Source organism: Protopterus annectens, chromosome 2.part2, assembly GCF_019279795.1.
Source record: "Protopterus annectens isolate FY-2018-M chromosome 2.part2, PAN1.0, whole genome shotgun sequence".
Classification (NCBI taxonomy): Eukaryota; Metazoa; Chordata; order Ceratodontiformes; family Protopteridae; genus Protopterus; species Protopterus annectens.
Genome location: NC_056730.1, coordinates 37,894,626 through 37,918,890, shown reverse-complemented (window position 1 = coordinate 37,918,890; position 24,265 = coordinate 37,894,626). Strand labels below are relative to the sequence as shown.

Here is a 24,265-nt window from a genome sequence, read left to right as displayed (position 1 = left end):
TGAAGCTCGCCCCCGAGATGCCACATCCAATTTGTAGTGGGAAATGAAAGTGTGCGGGGAAGACCACGTAGCCGCAGCACAAATATCACTAATGGCAAGCTTAGAATGGAATGCTATTGAAGTAGCCATAGCTCTTGTAGAGTGAGCTTTGATAGAGGTTGTAAGCTCTTTATTAGAAGAGGAATAAGCCTGACTAATACAGTCCCTGATCCATTTGGCAATAGTGACCTTTGTGATGGCTTTGCCCAATTTATTATCCGAAAAGGACACAAACAATTGATCTGTTTTCCGTGTTTGTTGGGTCCTGTCTAAATAAAAACCCAATTGCCTATGAACATCCAATGTGTGGAAGATGTATTCCGCTTTGTTTGAGTACTTTGGAAAGAAAACTGGAAGTTCTAATGACTGTTGCAGGCAAAAACTGGAACAACCTTTAGGGACAAAAGATGGATCAGGCCTGAGGGATACTCTATCTTTGTGAAAAACCAGGTACGGTGGTTTTACAGATAGAGCTTGAAGCTCTGAAACTCTTCTGGCAGAAGTAATCGCGACCAGAAAGGCAGTTTTCCAAGAAAGAAATTTCAAATCACATGTTGCTGCCGGTTCGAAGGGGGAGGAGGTTAAGGCACGTAACACCACATCGAGATCCCATGGAGGAGCAGGATGAGAAATCGGAGGTCGTAAAAGCGCAGCACCTTTCATGAAGGTTTTACACAATCTGTTGCTCATTAAAGGTGGGTTTATAGATTCATGAAAATTGGAAATAGCTGCCAATTGGACCTTGATGGTAGAGACTGAAGAACCCTGATTGAATAGGGAAGTTAGAAATTTCAGGACTTCCGATACCGGAACAGTGATGGGATCCAGACCCCGGAGTTGAGCACAAATAGCAAATCTCTTCCATTTGCTAGTATACAATTTCTTAGTGGCAGACTTGTGGGCCGAGGATAAGATATGTATGACTTCCGGGTCTAAGGTATGATTCCTGACTATAGTCGGAAGAGGAGGAGCCAAGCTGTTAACTTCAAAGTGTGAAGGGACTGATGGAGTTGTCCCGACTGATGAATTAATAGGTCTGGGATCTGATCCAGGAACCATGGACCGTCCAGTGCATATTTCCGAAGATAGGGGAACCATACCTGACGAGGCCAGTAAGGGGCAACTAAAATCATTTTGCTCCCCAAGTGAGACGCCTTTTGGATCACTCTGGGAAGGAGGGGAACTGGAGGGAAGGTGTATAGCAAGCCGGTGGGCCAAGGATGGGCTAATGCGTCCATAGGACTCTCCCCCGGAGCTGGAGTGAGAGAGAAGAACTTTCTGCACTTCGCGTTCAGCGGGGTTGTGAAAAGGTCGCAACAAGGAGTTCCCCATCTGTTGAAGATCTGAGTTGTCACTGCATCGTTCAGAGACCACTCGTGAGGAGAGAGGATAGTTCTGCTTAGTCTGTCGGCTATCACGTTGGATTTGTCAGGGATATGAGTTGCTACCAGAAAACGTCTGGTCGCCACTGCCCATTCCCAAACTCTCATGGCCTCTCTGCAAAGAGGGTAGGATCTGGTCCCTCCCTGCTTGTTCAGATACCAGACTACTGACATGTTGTCGGAGTGAACGGCAATTACGCCCTGAGGGAGGTAATCGTGGAGGGCTTGTAGGGACAGAAACACCGCACTCATTTCTAAAATGTTGATATGAAGGAGACTCTATTCTGAATGCCATTTGCCTTGGACTGACCTGCCCAGGGAATGCCCCCCCCCCCACCAATCTGGGAGGCGTCCGTTGTCAATGTGGCCATAGGAGGAGGTGCAACAAAGGGTCGTCCCTGATCCAGACTGGAGGGCACCAGCCACCAGCGAAGGTCCCGTTTGCAGGTTTCCGTGATCCGTATGAGGTGACTGAGAGGGAGATCCTGAAAGGACCACTGTGTCGAAAGGAGCCACTGGAGAATTCTCATATGCAATCTTGCTAAGGGGACTAGTAGAACAGTGGCCGACATAGAGCCCAATAGCTGCAGGACCATCCTGGCTGGAGCTTTGGATCTGAGAAGCAAGGCTCGGACTTGAGCCTGTATAGTTTGTATCCTTTCTGTAGGAAGATAGACCCGCATTCGGTTTGAGTCTATCTCTACTCCGATGAACCTTATGCGCTGAGATGGCAGCAACACAGACTTTGGCCAATTGAAGGTGATTCCAAGGGAAGTGCTTAGTGATATTGTGGCTTGTAGGTTCTGCAATAGTAGACACCTGGAGGTGGCAGTTAGGAGCCAGTCGTCCAAATACGGAAACACCTGGAATCCTAGACTCCTCAGGTGAGCAGTCACGACCGCCAAACATTTGGTGAACACCCTGGGGGCTGTGGTGAGACCAAAGGGCAGTGCGCAGAACTGAAAATGACTGTCTCCCAGGCTGAAGCGCAAATGTCTCCTGGACGCCTGATCTACCAGGATGTGGTAATAGGCGTCCTTGAGATCTATGGAGCACATCCAAACACCTTTCTCCAGCAGTGGGACAATGGATTGCAAGGTGACCATTCGGAACTTGGACTTTTTGACTGATCGATTTAGGATGCTGAGATCCAAAATGGGCCTCAAGTCCCCGGTCTTTTTTGGCACCAAAAAGAATCTTGAGTAAGTCCCTAATCCGATCTGGTCTGCGGGGACCGGTTGGATGACTCCTTTTTGAAGCATCTTTGAGATTTCCAAGGCTGCGATTTCCCGTTGACTGGGTGGCGGGTCCGGGATTTTCTTGGACGGCGGTGGGGGGGTGTGAAAAGGGGATGGCGTAACCTCCGGCGATGATTCGAAGCACCCATCGGTCCTGAGTGATACCTTCCCAGGCTTTTAGGTGCCTCGAAAAACGACCCCTGACTGGCTCCGGAGCTGCACAGTCTGGCAATCCTTCAGGGATTGTGGAAGGCTGAAGAGCCACGAAAGGACTCGCGGTCTCCAGTGTTGCGGGGGCCTCTGCGACGGCGTCTTCCAGAAAAATTTCCCCCTCCTCTGCCTCTAGAAGGGGGATCGTCCTGCTGTGAGGGATAAGACTTCTGGGATTTACGGAACCACATTTTCCCTCCTCTTTTAGCCTTGGGATAAGGCCGAAAGGGAGTGGAAAATCGTGCCCCTACGGCAGTCAAAGTCTTACCTTCTTGCTCGCAGCGGGTCAATGTGTCCTTTACCTTGGGTCCAAACAAAGAGGACCCATCAAAGGGAGCGTCGGCAAAGGAAGACTTAAAGGCTTCCGCAAAATGACACAGGCGGAGCCAGGCTTGCCTCCGCAGAGCAACACCCATACCCGCCGCTCTACTCGCCCCCTCGGCTGCATATGAAATGAGCCTCATGGACGAGTTTGATATCGATGACAGCGTAGCCAACTGAGAGCCAACCGTCTGGGCCAGCTGCTCAGGTAGGTTACCCAAGAGGGTATCTGAAAGCTCCTTGATCAGATCCCTCTGAAATCTAGTGAAGTGCGTTAAATAGTTCAGGGACCTTAAGGTAAAGGCCGCTGAACTGAGGGTGCGCTTCCCGTACCGATCCATGCTCCTAGACTCCTTATTAGGAGGATGGACGGACGTCGAAGCCTCTGCTACATCTTGTTGGGTAGCAGATGCCACCACCAAGGCATCTACAGCCACACCTTTGGTCAAAAACTCCTTCTCTGGGGGTGCTGATAAGAACTTATTTGGGCGAGCAGGCACCGGTTCCACAGAGTCTGGATGTTCCCACGCCCTTCGACAGATCAAATCTAGGAGCTCGAAGGGCGGAGACACCCAGGAGGCGGAGGGCTGAGCCCCGAAGGCCTTGAGGAACACCGACTCGTCAGCGGAAGGGGGTTTGGAATGCCAGCCGCCTCGTTGTTTGAGGGCTTCCAAGATGTCTGCAAAGGAGACATCATCTGAGGACGACTTAGGGGACCCCTCCGCATCATCAAGATCGGTGTCCGACGTGAGAGACTCATCGGGGGAGTCGACGTGCTTCCTCTTGCACAGTCTTTTCCTTGGGGGTTCCTCCGAAGCTTCAGAGGGACCTCCAGGAGGGGGGGAACCCCCACTGGGGGTGACCTCAGGCCCCGGGGCTCCGCTGTCTAGGGACAGGGGGACTACCAAAGACCCAGTCTCCGTGTGTAGGGAAGGTGCTGGTGAGACCGTGGAGGTAGCCAAAGATTTGGCCAAAGCACTCCTCAGGGCCCTGAAGGCCGGACCGCCAGAGTCCTGGGAAGGTCCAACCCCCGTGGCCACAACAGTAGACGGTACCCCCGCAGCCGACGCACCGAGAGGAAGGCTCGGAACCGAAAACATCGGTCCCGAAGCGTCCCCCCCAGGGCCGACGGAGGAGTTCCGTGTACCGAACTCCGACTCGAGAGCCGGGGTTGGAGTAAGGGTCGGGGCTGACCCGAAAACCTCCATCGGCTCCACCAGCACCAACGGTGCCGAGGCTGTTGGAGGAGGAACCAGAACTACAGGGTGGGCCATCGGCTCCGAAGCCGAATGGGCTGGAGCCGAAACTAATTTCTGGAATACAGGAGACTGAAACAATCTTAGGAGCACCCTGTCGATGTCCGAATCCGACATCTTGGAAGATCGGGAGGAGACCGACTGGGTCCGAACAGACTTCTCCATCGGCTCCGAAGGACTGGGGGACCGGCTCCGAATAGACTCGACCAGTATCGGTGCCGAGGGAGATTCCAAAACAATTTCCCTCGGTGCCGAGGTGGGCTTCGGCGCCGAAGGGGAAGAGTCTGAGCTGGCAACCCTCATCGGCTCCAAAATCAGTGGAGCCGATGAAGGTGACCCGCCTCTCGAAGCCCCAGCCATCGGCTCTGAAACCAGAGGAGTCGAGACTGGAGGCATCGAGGCAGACCGTTCCGCCCTCAGCTCCGAAGTCCATGGAGCCGATGGAGAAGCCTGCCTAGATTTCTTACTGGTCGGTTCCGATGGACTGGTCGGAGCCGACGATTTCTTTTTCTTGGCTGGAGAGGAAGAGGAAGAGAAGGCCTCCTTGAAGGAGGGTTTAATCAGCCCTTTCAAGATCAATTTATTCTTCCTCTCTTGGAGGACCCTAGAGGAAAAAGCGTGACACACGCTGCAAGACTCCTGTAGGTGTTTGGCGCCTAAACAGTACACGCATAAGGAGTGATCATCGGTGATGGACATTTTATAGTTGCATCTCGTGCACTTTTTAAATCCTGAGGGTCTATGCTCTTTGGACATAATGCCTGTAAACTACTCACTATATCAGTAGAAAAAAACACAATGTAAGTCACTTAGTAAAGATTTAACAACAATAAACCTTTTTTTTTTTTTTTTTTTTTTTTTAAAAACGAAAGGCCACAAAAAATTAACAAGTACAACCACAAAAAACACCAAAAAGGAGGGCCAAGAACCCTCTAACTTAAACAGGTACTGGACCTCTCTAAAAAATAAGAAGACTCACTAAAGAATAGGGGAAGGCCCCTCTAACTTAAACGGAAACCTTTCCCTGTTCAATCACACAAATTTACCACAAAAAATTATTCAAAACACACTGATACACAACGATAGCTGTTAAAACAGCTTTTGGGTAAAGAATAAAGAATTTCCTGACCGAAAAACTTTAAGAAAAACAGCACTTAGCTCAGCCAAGTTCGAGACCACGTCTTAGCTTGTAAGGGGCAAACGAGATCTGGGGGATTAGTGGTGGTGCATCCTGGGATAGAGAATAGCTCAGCCAGCAAGAGGCTTCACTCTATAGCATAGCGTGCTGAGTCGAGCCCATCAGTACAGAATGTAGGCGAGATAGGATCACATAACATCTGGTTTATTACCTAATTTGTTCTTTAGTTCAAAGTCACTTTCTGACCAAAACCCAGATCAAGAAGATTATTAATAAGAACTGGGTTTTGGTCAGAAGTGACTTTGAACTAATGAACAGATTAGGTAATAAACCAGTTATCACATACAGAAGGGGTAAGAATTTAAAAAAGCTTATAGAGACACCCTTAGGTACTTATATTAGAACACCAGGTATGTACCGATGTAAAAGTTCTAACTACTGCAGATCTATAGCAGTGGGACAGTTTTTTCACATCAACAACCAGAAGTTCACTTCTACTGGTTGTTACAACTGTAATAGCAGGATGGTAGTGTATCTGGCCCAGTGCGTTCTCTGTCCAGTTTTCTACATTGGTAAAACAGATAGAAAACTTAAAGAAAGGATTTAGGAGCATTTGTATGCCATTCGGAGAGTTAAAACAGAGAACGCACCGGCGAGACACACTCAATATTGCCCTAACCATAAATTTAAGTTTATGGTTATTGATCAAATGAGTGAAAACATTCAAGGGGAACCTGCTTCATTATTTTTAGAATACCTTGAATTATTATGGCAACTGCACTTGAACACTAATCAATTTCCAGGAATGAATGAAACTTGCACTATTTTACCCTTTTTGAAACTGAAAAGTTTATTACGTTAAAAATAATATACATTATTATTTTTTTACTTACAATTTTTAAACTTGTATTTATAAGAATTTTAGGATTAAGTAAAAGAGAAAGCACAAGTTATTTACTATTTAAGATCTAACAATCAATACGTAATACTCTATGTTAGTAAGTGTAAGTAGCATTACATATGTTTTTTAAAAAATTCCACTTATGTATTGTTCAGTACTAAGGTTTGTTTTGGGTTTAATCAGTTCTAGGACTTATCAGTTTCTTTGGGAGCAATTACCTATTTAGTTTACTAATTAATTGCAATGCACTGATACAACAGTCATGTGACTAAGTGGAACAAGTATTTAACACTACTATTAATTATGTACTAGTATCTGAAGAAGTCCAGTCATAGTACTGGACGAAAAGCGCTTTTGAAATATCTGTGGATTACTTTATTTATTTTATTAAACTAACTTTTAAGTACCTCACTACTCCGTTTGCCATTTTTTCCGTTTTTTTTTTCAAGTTTGTTACTTCAGTCTTGGGTTGACACTAGTTCATCCATAGTATGACAGAGTGGAACACCTGGCAAGGACAAGGATGGAATTGGGGTGGGGGGTATGAAAGTGGGATGAGATAGCCTTTTCCTGGTTCAGTAGTTCCTGGAAATCTTATTCCATGCATGGACATGGAGGGTGGAGCTTTTCCTACCCACTGTGGGAGACAGATGAACAAGAAGTCAAGATTGCAGCAACCTGCTCCAGGACTAAGAATGGCTACCCAAAAAAACCTTAGTGGCCCTGGCCTTTGGGCCCAATAGCTTAATGGGATCTTGCCTGTGGGAGCCATCTACTCCCAAGTATCCTTCCGCTACTGCTGATGTGGTCTACTGTGAATATACATCAGTTGTAAGGGATTGTGACTGTTCTCATTTTCCGAAGGTGCTCTGTAACCTCAGAACCATTAAAAGGGAATCCAAAAAGGGTCACTGTTGTATTCCTGGCAAACTGAGACAACCAGAGATAAGAATGCCAAGAGCTGGCAATACCAGATCCTGCTGCTCTAGCAGCCTGTTCTGTGGCACAATATGGCATATGGACATCTATCAGCACTTGATTTCTTACACGGTCCTCCATGGGAAATCTGTGTCTAACTTTTTCAGACATGTATGATCTCTCTCTTCAACTTCCGATTCCTTTCCATGACAAATATTCTTCAAAAAACAGTTAAAGGAACTAAACTTTCATGAATTGATGAATATGGCACACTGGCATGACAGAGTCATATCTCAATGCATCCCTCACCTCTGGAACAAACTTCTATTATATGTAAAGCAGAGTAGCACCTTTGCCACTTTCACAGTAAACAGATAATTAGATGGACAAACTCAAATTCTCCCCCAGTTTATCATAGCTTGCTTTCCTTCAGGATGGAGAGAACTTCTGAATCTTTGCAGGGCTTGTAAGGGTCTGCAAACTGACTGCCTAGTACTTACCTATGAACTTATGAACCTGAACACACTCACCAAAACAAGGTTTCACTGTAACACCATAACTCCCCTACTATATTAGGGTTTAGCACACATTATACCATCAGGCTCTTCAGTAAATGTGGAAGAATATCTGTATTGGGTCAGCCACGCCATCACTTTACACCAAATTACCCACAACCCTAACTTGGAGCTCTTACAGATCCAAACCAGCCTTAATAAATCCAACTATTACTTCATTGCTAGCTACAGATTCCCATAAATGTCCCCCAAAAGACCACAGAAATTACCATAAACACCAAGTCAAATACCTTCTTGCTACTGGACTTGTTAGGGGTCTTCAATCACCTAATTGCCGGCAGGCACACTTTCACCTCTACAAACGGAGAGGATCCTACCAAGTCTGCCTTTAGTGATGAGAGAATAATGCAGGCTAGCGACTTGACCATATGAAGGCTTTACTACATTAGTTAGCTGAAAACAATTTTAGTTGAAACTCTTTATGTATATGTTATGCTTTTCTTAATACCTGATCTCAGAATGTGGGTTACGAATAAATAGGTAGTGTTTCCTTAACTGGAATTTAGTTTGATCAAATCAATAGTAGTGGATACTTGCTGTTCTAAAATGCACTTTTACGGCCCTGTTTACATGGTTTACCATGAATAGGCTGGTTTAAAATTAAACAATATATATTTTTCCACACCTACTTCTAATTATATAAAAGCTGATATGTTTAACATTGTTAAAATATTTCAGATTTTTTTGTTACTGAGGATCGCTTATCTGAGACGAATAAAGGCTTGTTGCTTTGGAATACTACCTGGGTTTCATGATTTTTGGAAACTACTGTGACTGAGTACATCAACAAAGTTTTAAGACCACTAATTTCTCCATTTTTTATTTTTTTCTCAACACTCATGGTGGTGAGGTTGGAATGAAAGATTCCTGTGCTTGTTCATTTTTTTTTCTTTAAAAAAAGGAACATCTCAGGGAATACACCAAAGCATTCCTGACGTTCAAGTACACAGATAAATGACAAGCATGGTCAATTGCTGAGTGGACCCATTCCACACCAAAGAACCTCAGTAGACATAGCTGGACCTCCAATCAGACTGCACCATATCACCGAAATAATAGTTCAAACTTGGAAGTGAATGCTACATTAGGACTTAATTCCAGCAAAGGACATTTTCAGCTACAAAAGTCATAAAATCCCCGCTGTCCTGCTTATTACATTTGGCTAAGACATGGTTACAACCTGTCAGCAAACCGCCCACTCATGCTGCAGCACTACAGAAAACTACTTTTTTAATAAAAGACCCATTGTTGTCAAAAGGTGGGCAAATCAGTCTGCACTCTCAGCAGCAGAAGGCCTACTGACCATGGTGGAAATGAAAAAGTCCTGGAACTAATCCATCTATCCAGTTATCAAATAATAAACAAACACACACATACAGTGTGTGCGCACGCATATAGCTAATGTGTGTGTTATATATAAAAAAACAATATTTTTATATTACACACATTATATATATATATATATATATATATATATATATATATATACACATATATACACACACACACACACACACACACACACACACAGACAGACCCACATATATATGCACATCCATACACACACACATCTAGATCTCTTGCTTAATATACATATAAACACACACACAGTCAACCTATAAGAAGTGGCAAAATCACTGTTCTGTTCTGAAGGGGCAAGGATTTCACAAAAATAAGGCTAAATAAGTTGATAATCCTGCGTGCCAATGCAGACATTTAAAAATTCTGGGAATGGAAAGAAATGTTCTAGAAGCGCTTAGATTCTGGGAGTATGGCGAGTGAAGTTATCCTGGTCTCCAAACAGATGTTCAACATACATTTGCTTAGTTAAAGACACAAGGTGACTGTATTGTATGTACAAGGGGACAGGAATGACTATCCTCCTACCACATCTTTGTTTAATAGAGGGTATGGAGAACTGCAGCAATGTCCAGATGGTAAACAAATTAATAAAGTGCAAGAATCCTTCCGTATTTTAATTCCATATTACTCCAAGGATAGCTGGAGTTAGATGGTCAAGCAGAAGCAGGAAATAGGATGACAAGAGTTTTTCCTTGTTGTGTTTACAGAAGGAACCTCTGAATGAAAATAGGAAGCAATCATAGAGGGTGTATGACATTTTCTTAGCACAGCAGGCAAAACCCAATCACAACAGACAGTTGGAGGTGGGAGGGCCTAAACCAACTAACCACCAAGTCAGGTACTTACCTTTAAGGCAGCTCAGTAGGAAGATGCACCTTGAAACAATAGATTACTTGGGAACCATACTTCCAGTTTTCTGTATTTCAAAGCAGACAACAATTTACTTTACAGGCTGACTAAAAAGAAAGGAAAAGAATGTCAATGACCTTTTCGTACCACAAGTAAATAGAAAATTAAGAGTCAGACTATTACACAGCCAAATGATTGGTCATCACCTAGGATTAGCGAAAATAAAGGGAAAATTAACAGACATTCCCTTTGGTTGGTGGTTTACGCTGCAGTGAGAAGGTTCCGCGCCTTCTTTGACCAAACTGTCAGTGCAGTTCTCCAACACTGTCCCATACTACCTATGCCTACAAACACTATTTAGGAAGGGATTAATGGACCCAATATGATATTCACCAAATTGGACAAAGGACATCAAATGAATACCAGAGATCTTAGATTGTCACTTTACACTGAAGTCATCTCACCAAAGATATCAGATATTAAGGCAACAACAGAGTCGCGATACCTTAACAAATCCAGGCAGATCAGGAGTACCTCCATTTATGTTGCAAGGTCAAACAGGCAGATATCAGTGTACAATATGCAGCAGATAAAGCTGGCTGCACAGTTCAATAAACTATTTACATAAAGTAAAAGATCAAAAATGGAAAACTTGTAAACAAGTAGTACCATGTGTCTTATTTCCCATTCATAATGTAACAGTCCCTACTACCCACCCCCCCTTTCAAATATTACATGGGTTTCAGCTAATAGGACTAGGAGATACAGCAAAGGAAACCAGGAAACAGGAAAGGTCTCTTCATTGTAGTGTAGTGGTACATGTGGCTCAAATGTAAAAGGTTACAAACTGTGCTACCTTTAGAGAAGGAACTAACAAGGCTTGAGCCCAAAGTAATAAGGAGGTAAAAAGGTCATGGAGTTTTTTTTCCAGGGTCTGTGCAATTTTTATATTAACCAAAGTAAACAAGTTCCTGGACACCTTTCAAGGAATCCTATGAAGTGGTGCTGTTGGACAAAAATGAACCAGTAAAATAAAAGATATCCTAACACGACAGACAAAGCAACAAGTTTACTTTATGAAGGTCATAAAATCTCTGGGCTAAAAGTACGGTGGTTTCATCTAACTAGAGCCAGGATGTGGGTCACACCTAGGAACCAGAGGTAAAGCTATTGTAAACACTATTTACTCATCAGAAAAAGGGAGGGAGGTGAAAGTCTAGTAGCAAAACTAAGAACAAAGTTTCCTCTTTGTAAGGATGAGAAAATCAAAGATACTGTGACAAATGTGAAAAGTTGAAACTCTTACCTTACAGACACCAGGAAGAGAAACAGGATTAAATATAGGTGATAAAGAATATACTGACACTAGGGAGAATCCCACAGTGAACCAAATAAATCCCTATGGGTACTAAATGATCAACAAAAAAATAAATAAAAGTAAATCTGTTTTGCTGGTGCTCAAACCAGATAACAGCAACCATTTAATAATGATTTGGGGCAGCTAATCTCCTTACCAATTTGGCACTCACCCTTAAGACAGGTATATAATGACCACAGACCTCACAAATGGTTATTGGATAGTACCTTTTCAACAAGTGCAAAAGGGAAGATGGCTTTTTCCACTATGCAGTACCCTCATACATGTTCCATGGGACAAATACAATATTTCAACAAATGATATGCTTTCACAGCTCCACAGACTTTATACAGTTGCATCCCTACAGGGAAAAGTACATCTACTATCCACATTTGGCTTTTCAATTTTACATGGTAAAGGTTCTGATAATACTAGACTCCTTTAGGGGAAGCTAAGCTGACAGACAATCCTTCAGGTAGGCTAAGTTGATAGACAATCCAGCAAAGTGTGGCACTAGCCTGGAATAAGCCTGTTATTTGGGGTACACCATAGATAGGGACCTTGTAAAATCACATGTAAAAAAGGCTGCAACCATCCAAGTCTGGCCTCAGCCAATGGTAAACACCCAATTGCTGGCATTCTTGGATCTGGCCAGTTACTACTAAGTAGTTTATTTCACATTCTGACACCCTTGCTGACCCTGTTATAAACAGTGCTGTAACAGTTATAAATGGACTGAGGACAAAGACAAAAGTTTTCTGTTTGCAAAAAGATCTTTGTGCACAGTCAGCTTTGGTCACACCTAGTTTGATAGGAGTTAGTCATGCAAACAGAAGCCTAAGATACAGATCAGGAAGCCTCACTACCTTAAACCACCATAACCAGGATTGTCTGATCATGTACAGCAGCTGTAAGTTATTCACCATGGAGAAATGATATCCTGTTATGTAGAAAGAGTATCTAGGTATTAAATGGGTCATACTGGACACTCTTACTTCCTCTACGGACAGACCCTCTGACTTATCGGCTATACTCCTTTGCAATGTCTCAGCCACCAATGAGAGAATCCACAAATCATGCAGTTGCTCCAATCACTGCTGGCCTTTGGCTGCATAGCTGCCCACTGAGCTGATCACGGCAACACAAGCATCTGTTCTCGTCTCCCTCCATGACCTCAGACATCATTTTCATAGGAGCAATAACACTCTTGCAATAAATGTTTTTTATTTATTTATTTATTTATTTATTTATTTAACTGAAAGATTTAGAGGTACTCCATTTACAAACTTGCAGTGCCAACTGTGTATGAACCAGACTTACACTTTGTGGTACACCTGGCTGTGTGTTAATAGAGTAAGTGAGCAAATACCTTACAGATCATGTTCAGCTATGACCTGGCGCATAAAGGTAAACCCAATACATGTGGATGTTACACAGTCCACATCAGATGATGTGCTTTTTTTTTTTTTTAATTAAAAACAGGACACAGTCAGGGTTCTGAAGAAAAAAATACACACAGATAAAAGGAGAACATGCAGCCTCCATGAGACAGTGAAGAGAGGTTAGGATTTTTGTTAAATTTTATTTTCATGCCTCAGTGGTGCTCCGATTGATCAGAAATACTATGTAATTGCTCTTGCTCTCTCTGGCCCTCAAGTTCTGTTTACCACCCAGACCAGGGCTACTATCACACAGAAGAAACATAGGTGCAGAAACCACACAATACAAGGGCTAAGCAGGGAAGCTAGGTGTGGGCACACTGCTTCATTCTCTTTGGCAAAAATTAGGATTTTATATGATATGTACACTACCCTGCTGACTAGCAAGAGTGGTACATTGCTTGCTATATAGTGTACAGGACAGGTGCACACACTGCAACTTTTCAATTTACACAGCTGCATGTCAAACCTTCCTTGCTCAGGCTCACAAGTCTCAAGTCCATGTGCATATGGAACATAGTTCTGGTCTCTTCTCCAGAATGCACTCCTGCTGGGGGAGTGAAGGATGAGAGGGCTGGCATTTGCCATCTCATTACCATTGCTAAACACTTCTACTGTTTAGGTTGGTACTCAAACTCCTATCATCTGGGGATACAGTCAGTGCTTTATCCATGTACATCACACAGCTGGCTTACCACCGATTATGACTGAAACTTGGATTATTGAACCACAACGTTAAACACATCCACCACACCACCTAAACATTAACAGAAGTCAGTCTCTCTCTACTTCTCTCTCCTCTACATTTAGATGCATAGTTAGAAGACCCTTCCTACAAAGTGGGAGGGGGTCCTACCAAAACCCCAGCTAACTATTATTTAAACTTTCCTCCAACTCATTCTCTAAAAAAACTCCGAAACACATTATTCAGAGAGCAACCCCTTGGTGAACTCGACACTTGGCAAACAGAAAAGGGTTCTGTACATATTTACATCAGATACAGCGCAAACTCCCTAATGTTTCCATGCTGGATGACTTGGTGTAATCTCTTCTGTAGCCTGTCATCTTCATGCTGAAAGTAATACTGGCTTTCTCTTTTTAGAAAATCATGCACATTGTAAAATGGCTTAGGGAGATTATTCCTTCATGAAAGCTAGCAACTAATAGTTATTCAACACATGCTCCATACCAAGCAAGCAAACTGCTGACTGAAATACTACATTCTGTGTATCCCCAAATTCTTACAAGAATGTACCAACTTAGAAAGTAAACTAGTAACTTCAACTCCCAAGCTACATGCAGGCTTCTACCAAGTGCACACTACCCCAGAAGAAGGATAAGGCAATTTGATGAAAAAAATGGACTACCTTTTAGCTAGATATGAGAACTTGATGTAGACACACTGCTAATCTTTGATGTTAAATGTCAGACATTCGGCAAATCTCTTTCACTTTCAAGCTAAGATTTAACCAAGCAGCCTTCTGCCCAGTAATGTTACTGTAGACTCACTGTCACAAGTCGTTACTTTATAAGTTAAAGCATCATCTTAGTTTGTGAGAAAAAATGGCTTTTAAACTGTGCTCATGTGGAACCCACCACAAAATCAGTGAGCATTTTGCTCAAAATCCATAATCATCTATATATGTTACATACCTTTAGTATTTTCTTCCTTCCCCACACAAAACTATGGTATATCTAATGATCAAAACCAAACCAACTCCATTGTTAATAGCGAAAATGTGCTAAGACCATATAAAATCCCCAATACTCAGTCTCTCGTCCACTCTTACCCAATTATAATGGCAAACAGAAATTCACATCAATTTTAAATTTCTTTACTTTTGAACAATCTCCATGACAACTTTTATTAAACTACAATACGATGTCCCTTAGAACACCCAACATTTCACAGAAGGCAATTTATATATATTATTAAACAGTTCTCCTGTATCTTGTAACCTCTCCCTATATTCAGGGATTATCACTGATGTCTACAAAACAGAAAACAAATTATTTCACTGTTTAAAGTCATTGGGCCTTCCAGCACCAAACACAACAGAGCCATTTCAAATCCTACATGTTTGGCTAAACTGTTTGAAAAAATAGTTTACAGATAAGCTCTATAGAAGCTCATTACCAACTTAACTCGGCATAGTTTTTGCCTTGTCTTTATCATTACAGTTCTTACTCAGGCTACTGCTAACATGCTTCTTAAAACAGAAAGGGCCTATTCATAGGGGAAGTCTTCACTGATCCAAAATAGGCTTCGACAAAGTTTAGAGTACATGCTTTCTTAACAATTTTACAATTATAAGCTTTACTGAACAGCCATTATCCGGCACAGACAGAAAGCCTACTATGGAGAGATCATTTCTACAATATGAACTCCTACATCCAGAGGCAATCAAGGCTCTATCCTGACTCATTAAAAGCCTTCATTCTAATCCAACCCATTTAATTGTTTATGCTAATATCATCCCTCATACTAAAAGATGGGCAAAGCCATCCCAGAAATCCAAACAGTTAACAGTCGGACTTTGACAGGGTCTTCATGTGGTTCCACAATGACTGCTTGCGCATTAATTTCTCTACAACTAACTCTCTTATTAGTACTTTGCAGACATTAGCACCCTTAACAATATTACACTATTTGGGAAAATATTACCTTTGTTCACAGCTAAAATTACACAAACCTTACCTTTCTTTCCAATTACACCTGGCACTAAACTCAAGCTTGCACTCTACTTGCCAGATTTTAAATCCCTGATACATGAAGTCCCACTGCAATAAAAAAGATACAAAAAACTAGAATATTATTTAAAAATATTGATGTGCAAGTTATACATCCACAAATAAAATAAAATATGTAGCTTCATTACCTTTTTTTTATTATTAATAAATGATTGTGCTCACAAAAACATTTCCAGTCATAGAAAGGGTGACTCCACTATTTTCCGTAACAATTTACAGAATTTTGCAGTTTTTTTTTCTCACCACTACTTAACAAACTAACTACAGTTGCTTAATAGTACTCCCTAAAATCTTTCTCCTGAAACTGGGTCACTTGCCTACCTTAAATGATTTCTAACATTCTTGCTCTACTACATTACTCAAACTACTAGTTGTTAATGTTTCATTGGTATGGACTAGCCTCCTTTAATTTCTACTTAACTTCTTTGAAAAAATAAAATCCTTTCTAGTATAAAATCCTTTCTAGTTCTACCTGTCTTCTGTTATGCACATTTCCAACAGTTACTCCTCTGCGTTTTATACCTTCAGTGTAGTGTTTTAACAACTTAACTCTCATTTATGCATCCACTTACTTCTCCTCATTAAATTCAATACTATTAATCTTATTCTTCCTCTGAACACGTCATTATAAACTTAATATGTACATCGCATTTTAGTGTAAACAGTACAACTCAAACTGTTATACTGTTATCACATTTGTACGTATTCAACTCGTCAAACTTTATTACAATATATATGTAGGTTTTCGTGAGGCTTACGACTGAAGAGAGTTTCTTGGACAAGTTCATTTACTTGTCAAATAACCTGAAATAAATAGGTACAAAATCCGGAGTATATAATTTTAAATCTGCACTACATGAAGATGAACGGTTTTAGTAATACACAGAGAAGGCACTAAATGTATTCTCAGGGAATATTGAACAGATGTGAGAAAGGTGATAAACATGTATCTTGTCAAATGCCAAACTGCTCGTACAGTAAAATAAATGTCTGTATAGCACTTCAGAAGGGAGAAACAAATGCTCAAAAACTACCTGTTGATGTCTTCCATGTATTATCAACATGATTCAATTTCACTGGAGCTCCAGTAAACCTAATATATGCCTGGAATAGAAAGGAAGGAAATAAATGGTTACTCTAAAAAAAAAAACTATAATTGTATACATTATATACATATACACATATATATTTATATAGACACACACGTACATACATACAGTTTTAAGAATTACAAATAAAACAGAAATGAATTTAGTTCTCACCAACACAAAAATTGCACTAATGCATTATATGAAATGGCACACTAGCAACAGACTGCTGACTGTGCATGACAGTTACAGACACACATTCTGATGACATGTGAGGACTGCTCATCCAGACAGTCCACTTCCCAGTGGATAAGCTTTAGATCCTACTTAAAGTTTATCGTCACATTCTACATAGCAAACACCTAGTATCTGTTCCAGACACCAAATTCTAAATATCCACTGCACTTTCTGAAGCAAAGAACAGAAATGTTACAACCTGCTTGGAGTCCACAGACTTCCTTCTGGTACCATAATCATTCCCATCTGCTTTTCTTTTTTATTTGTATTTACATGGCTTGTGGTAGGGAAAGTACACTAGTTTTGTTGCCCTATTTTGAGCTTCATCTACCGTACCTATATCATTGCAATTAAACCTTCAGAATCTACATCTACAACTGGAATATTACAAGTAGACAATAAAAGAAATGGACATTCGTTTTTTTAACGAGTGAGGACTCTAAGCAAAACCAACTCTCAAGAGCCTACTTTGTTTTTTGCCATACAGTTAGCTTACTCTTTAATCACAGTACACGACTACCCCTTTCCTCGGCCAATCTCTCATTGCAGATGCTTTTGTTAAAATGGAATACTTCTCCCTTAGTTTGCTGCAAATCATTATCCACTGAATTTAAGCTGATTTGGGTTAGACCACTCCTTTAATCCTGTAAATTATTCCCAGCTTTTCCGTACTTTCCTATGAATCAACTCTGCTGTATTTTTTCATGCCATTAACATACAAGAAGTGGCATTTATACTTATGATGAACAGGGAAAACCCAGTGTTGACCACTGTCTCACTTTACTACCAGTCATTCATTAATCTAAATGAACACCGCTTAATACATATCCCTCCCCCCACCCAGGCAGGGTATTGATCGACCAGCTGTATTCAATCAATTGGTGTTTTTATATATATATATATATATATATATATATGCACATACATACATACATATACACACACACACACACACACACACACACACACACACACACACACACACACACACACACACACAGTTATTTAAGGCACACATGGTTATTTACCAGTCTGAGATCTTTCTTGTAATTTTTTTTAAACTAAAAAATGACCTTGATTCTAGTCTTGGAGACTGATGGGGTGATAGTGCATGTTAGGATGGCCAAGTGGTCTAAGGCGGCAGACTCAAGGATTAATCTCCTTCCATGCGTCATGGGAATTCTGGTCTCCACATAACAGTGTGGGTTCAAATCCCTCTTATGACAGATAATTTTGACCATCTTCCTTGTAGCATAGTGGCGAGTATCCCCACCTGTCACCTGGGAGACCGTGGTTCAATTCCCCGATGGGGAGCACGTGACATTTTTTAACTTAACACTGTTCAAGAGGAACCTGGATGAGTGGATGGGGGCACCATAAATTCTTACCAGGGATAGCACCCACAACCCTCCTGGACATGAGCAGTCATCACTAAATGCAATCTTGGATACTGACTAGTACCTCTACTGTATTACATTGGGTTGAAACGGCTATGCTTAAAATGACCTCCAGGTCAATAGCCTAGTAATCTCCTATGATCTCATCAGCAAGCGCTGATACAGAGTTCATCTCAACAATGACATCACAGAAAACTTCAATCCTAGTTCAAAACAGCAGCACTATAAAACACATGCGCTTATTCATACAATACAAAAAATTCATGCAAACTGCGCAGAACAAAAACTATTCTAAAACTACTACACTACCCTCCATGAACTCTATAATAAAAATATATATTTTTATTGTTATTATCTCCATAAATTTTCTAAACTCTGAAATAAATCAGTGTGGGAGGGGGCACATTTTAAGGACAGATTTTCATAATGGCATTTCTCTGAAAAGACAGCTCTGCTATAGGAATAATACAGACTGTGTTGACTTGTATAATTCTTCACACTCTGGCACTTTTCCATGTAGGAATTGCAGAGCATGCTATTATATATATTCTGGCCACACTTTTGAGCACCCGATATTGAAGCATACCATAGATTTCTCTTTTTATGCTGACTGTAGAACAGTCAATGTGGTTTACTATGTGTTTTGCCAAGAATGCTTTGACTTTTATACTGGTAAAACGAGTGTGTTTCAAAGATAGGATCCTTGAAAACCTAGGTGAGATCAGGAATGTCAGAGACAATCATGCACTTGCTGTTCATCATATGTTCAAGTTTTTTGTTTTGGGGACTGTTAAGTTAGGTGTTTGCAGGGGAAATGTTAAAAATATTACTGAAGCTAGAGAATAAAGGTGGATACTTGAGTTACAATCTTTTAAACCACCAGGTTGGATTCATTTCATGTCCCTGAAACCTGTCCTTAAAATGTGCCCCCTCCCAACGCTGATTTATTTCAGAGTTTAGAAAAATTTATGGAGATAAAAATATATGTATTTATTTTATTATTATTATAGAGTTTATGGAGATTACTGTAATGGTTTTAGAGTAGTTTTTGTTCTGCACAGTTTGCATGAATTTTATGTACTGTATGAATTGTTAAGAGGCGTACTCTGTATAAGCGCTTGCTGTTGAGACTGTGAATATCCTTGGTAATTTATTATTTCTCTGTTCTTATGTCAGTTTGAATATGCATTAATGAGCTAGGAAGTGATGCTTTTGGATTTAAGAGACTCAGTCCAGTTTTCAGGCTAGTGCTGAATTCAGGGCTGTGTTACAGGTTTCTGAGTTGCCCATACCTTACTTGGATAGAAGGAAGTTTCTCTGTTCACCTGTGAGAGAGGGGAACTTTGAGCAGCCATCTGTCCCTGGAGGAGTGGTTCCAGCCCAGAAGTTAGTAATTTAAAAACCGCGTTTGCACAGTTTAGTGCGCCAGGCAGCACCGGTTAGCTAGGATTAAATTCTTCCCGGCTCCACTAAGTCTCCTCTTCAGTTTTTCACTTGAAACTAGTCTAACTCTCAACCTAAGCACTAAAAAGCATCCTACAGTCCAGCACTTAATCAGACCTAAATAGTAAGCACTAATATACCCCAACACTTGACTGCCCAGCAGGGCAAGGCTCTTTATCCACCCCTCACCAACCAAGTGACTAAGCAGCTCACCCTACTATTCAAGCATGACCAAAGGGCAACTTCAGGTGTAGTCTCCAGTCCAGCTGGTGAATCTGGGTATCCTGAGGCAATGTTACAACTGCTTCATGTACACAGACAGCTCTCTCCTCCTACCACAAAACACTAACATATGCAAGAGATGCAATTATACAGCCAAGTGGAGGCTAAGGTCTCTCCACCCAAAACAACACAGTCATGAGGAGAAGGTTAACCCTTGCACCACACCTCCAGCCTCACACAGACCTACTAAACCGGCACTGGCAAAATATACACATAAATACACAAAATCATACAAGGATGCTCTAAATAAAAACATGCAAAAGCATCAGAGAGCTCCAAAGCAGACACCCACAAAATTTGCACCTCCCATCACAAACCAGACAACACATAAAACACAAAATCAATGTGCCGCACAATCACAGCCCTTAAGGCGAAATAACATACCTAACACACTAGTAACAGGTGACTCAATAGTCAGGCCCACTGACGCCCCACTCACTAGGCTGGACAAGGAGAATGTTACTGTTAGCTGCTTATCGGGAGCCAGAATCCGCCACATAACACAAGCACTCAGGTCACTCCAGAACAAGTACAAATATGACTGTGTCATTGTTCATGTTGGTGTGAATGACCTGAGACGTACCTCCCTGGACTACATGAAAAGAGACATGGAAGAGCTCTCTGATCATGTAGCCCAGGCGGGTATGACCCTGAGTAGCATACTGCCCTCACCAAGAATGATACCTCAGTATAAAGAAAAAAAAATGATCAATTTCAACAACTGGCTAAGCTTCTGGTGTCATTTAAAGGGGATCCAGTGTCTGTCAGCCTGGGATGACATGCTCGACAAGCCGTGTTGCTTCGCAAGAGACAGCTTGCACCTGTCACCCCTTGGCTTTCGAATACTGACCAAGGCTCTTGCTGCCCCCATCGTGCCTTTTTTAGGCAAGGCTCAAAATTCAAACCCACCACCGTAAACAGCACAAGTAAAAAATGAGAGTTATGCTACTCAACACCAGGAGTTTAAATCTCAAAATGCATGCGCTCGAAGCACTCCTAAGTATGGAGAACGTCGACATCTGTGCAGTAACTGAAACCTGGTTCAAGGCTCCAGACAGCACTCCAGTACTACTGGGCTACAACTCATACCACACATTTTGGCCACAGAACACGGACCAAAACACAAAAGGAGGGGGTGTATCCATATTCATCAAAGATACCCACACCTCCATGTTAGTGGTGCAGCATGATACCTCTGAGATCATCCATGTGCAACTAACATCGGGCAAATCTGCAAACCCTCCATGACCCAGGACCCCCACTCCTCCTTTCTGGAGACACTAGAAAACACGAAGGTCCTACTGAACACCCTAATATTGGACGATTTCAATTACCCTACCATTAACTGGGAAAACTACTTGAGTCCAAACTCCCAGGCTCAGTGCTTCCTGGAATTTATCAACTCAAATGCCCTGGATCAGCTGGTAAACTCCCCTACCAAAGGCCACAACATATTGGACCTGGTCATCACCAACATGGGTGACAGGTGTTCCATACCAGATGTCAACCCATCACTGGTTAGATCAGACCATAAACTAATCACCCTGGATATCCACACCCCACTACCACCACCCCCAACCAAGGAAACCACAGTGAAAAAATTTTCTAAAGCAAACCTCACCTTACTTAAGGCAGAGGTGGTAAGTTTCACAGCCCCCACGCTAAAGGATAACACTGCCCAAGATGCAGAATCCTTTACAATTGCACTCTATGAGCACCTACAAGGATGCATGGATCGTGCCATCCCTAGCAAAACTAAGACTCACTCCCCTAAGAGAGGAAAACCAGTCTGGTGGACCCCTGCCATAAACAGGTTATACAACAGAAGGAGGAAACTATTTCAGAAAAAAAGCAAATCCCAAGAAGGAAAGACACCCCTGATCAGTATCAGTAAGAAACTAGGGTCCCTCATAAAATCATCCAAGGCTAACTTCGAAAGAAAAATAGTCAAGGATTCAAAAGATAACCACAAAGCCTTCTTTAGCTATGTCAAGAATCTAAGTGGCAACTCACAGATATGCTTTGAGCTAGTACGAAACAGCACAAAATATACTGAACCTACTGATATTGCCAACATCCTGGCAGATAGATTCAGTGCAAAAAATTCACCTCCCTCTCACCTTCAAACGGGCCCACAACAATACCGTAAAAGTGCAGTGTCCCGGAAATCACAAAAGCACAGATGAAAACAGCCCTTTCAAAAGCCAAAAACACAGCTTCAATAGGGCCAGATGGTGTCCCAGGCTGCATCTTACATGAACTAACCCCCCACCCAAACATGCTGTTCAACCTCAGCCTCTCCACAGGCTACGTGCCCATAGAATGGCACACAGCAATGGTTATTCCGCTCCACAAAGGAGGGGCCACAACTGACCCTGGTAACTATCGCCCCATAAGCCTGACTAGCCTGGTCTGCAAGGCTATGGAGCGCATCATCATGGAACTCATTAACAAAGACATTGGGAACATCCAAACACTTGACCAGACCAAGTTCGGCTTTGTTAAGAGCAGATCATGCCTACTAAACCTGGTTGACTTCTTCGAGACAGTCACCAAGGCCACAGACGAGGGAAATGTGGTTCACATAGCCTACCTTGATCTCGCCAAGGCGTTCGACACCATTCCTCACTCGGGTATTCTAGAAAAACTCACCAGCCTGAACATAAACCCATATGTCACAAGATGGGTTGCCAACTGGCTTACAGACAGAACTTACACGGTAAGAATAGCGGGCTCCAGGTCCGACTCTAAACCAGTCACAAGTGATGTCTCGCAAGGCTCGATTCTGGGACCCCTACTGTTCGGCATATATTTCTCAGAAACACAGGAGGACTATGGCTAACCAAGTTCACCGATGACTGCAAACTGGGAGAAATAACTGACTCTCCGGCTGACACGGACATCCTTTAAAAAGGCCTTACTGAGACAGACACCTGGTGTCAAAGTCATGGCCTCAAGCTAAATGCCAAAAAATGCATAGTCATCCCGTTTGGGAAAAACAAAACACCCATGAATTACCACATAGGTGGCAGCCCCCTTAATACAGAAGAGGTAATAAGAGATCTGGGGACCCAGGTAGATAGTAATCTCTCCTTTGACAATCATATTGCCAAAGTAGTTAGGAAATCCTTTTATGTGGCCCATCTAATTACTAAGGGGTTCACATCTAGAAATAAAGAGGTTATAGTGCCCCTCTACTCGTCAATCAATCAGACCCATCATAGAGTACAATGCCCCATTTGGGATGTACCTCACAAGACACTTCCAACAGCTGGAAAGACCACAAAAGCACCTCACCAAGAGGATTACTGGCCTCAAACATATGTCCTATGCAGCCCGACTGAAAAAACTCCGGCTGTACTCCGTGGCATATCGCTTACTCAGAGATGATCTCTGCCTGACTTACAAAGCCATGTCCAACTCAGAATTGATGGACATGCTCCACCTAAAGAAATCCAAGTCATTGCGAGCCACGCACTCTAGTGAGCTAAACCTTGCCACAACAATAAATAGAACATGTTGGATGGATAGATTCCTGTCACAGAGATTCCCCATGCTTTGGAACAAAATTCCTAACTACATTAGGCAGAGCCCCTCACTAACACTCTTCAAGAGAAGCCTTGAAGAGTGGATGGGTAACAGAAAATACACCCCTGGGATCACTTCACTGGCTCTGCTTGACAGATGCTTAGTTAATCAATGGAGCGGCGAAAGCCGACACACTCTGGCAAGGCTTATAAATGCTCTCAGGCAAATAGCCTAGTACCTACCTATGAAGTTTTCTTATGTCTGATGAAGCATTAGTTAATTTAATGCAAAAGCACTTACCTGTGTAGTTTCATTGAATAAACATATAGTTTTTTAAAAAGTTTTTAAAGTTTGTTTTTATCTCTAGTTGCCGTGCAGGTCGCAGTAAGTTTTTTTTTTGTTTTTTTTTTCTATGGGGTAGGGTTGCAAGACGGAAGCCTTTTCTTACACAGAAAAACATGCAGGCCCGGATAAAACTGGCATAACAATACATTAAGTCTCCCAAAAGCATGTGGGAAAATGTGCTATGGTCTGATGAGACCAAGGTTGAACTT

At 42.1% G+C, this 24,265-nt stretch overlaps 1 protein-coding gene across 4 annotated transcripts in view; it reads right to left on the bottom strand.

Moving 5' to 3' along the window:
• MTX3 (metaxin 3) overlaps nucleotides 1-24,265 on the bottom strand; it is a 558,615-nt gene that overhangs the window by 517,611 nt on the left and 16,739 nt on the right. For all 4 annotated transcript variants that reach the window (XM_044063728.1, XM_044063727.1, XM_044063725.1 and 1 more), the window contains exon 2: nucleotides 16,771-16,840. In XM_044063728.1, coding sequence (XP_043919663.1) covers nucleotides 16,771-16,840 — 70 coding nt within the window. The remainder of the gene's footprint in view (nucleotides 1-16,770; nucleotides 16,841-24,265) is intronic.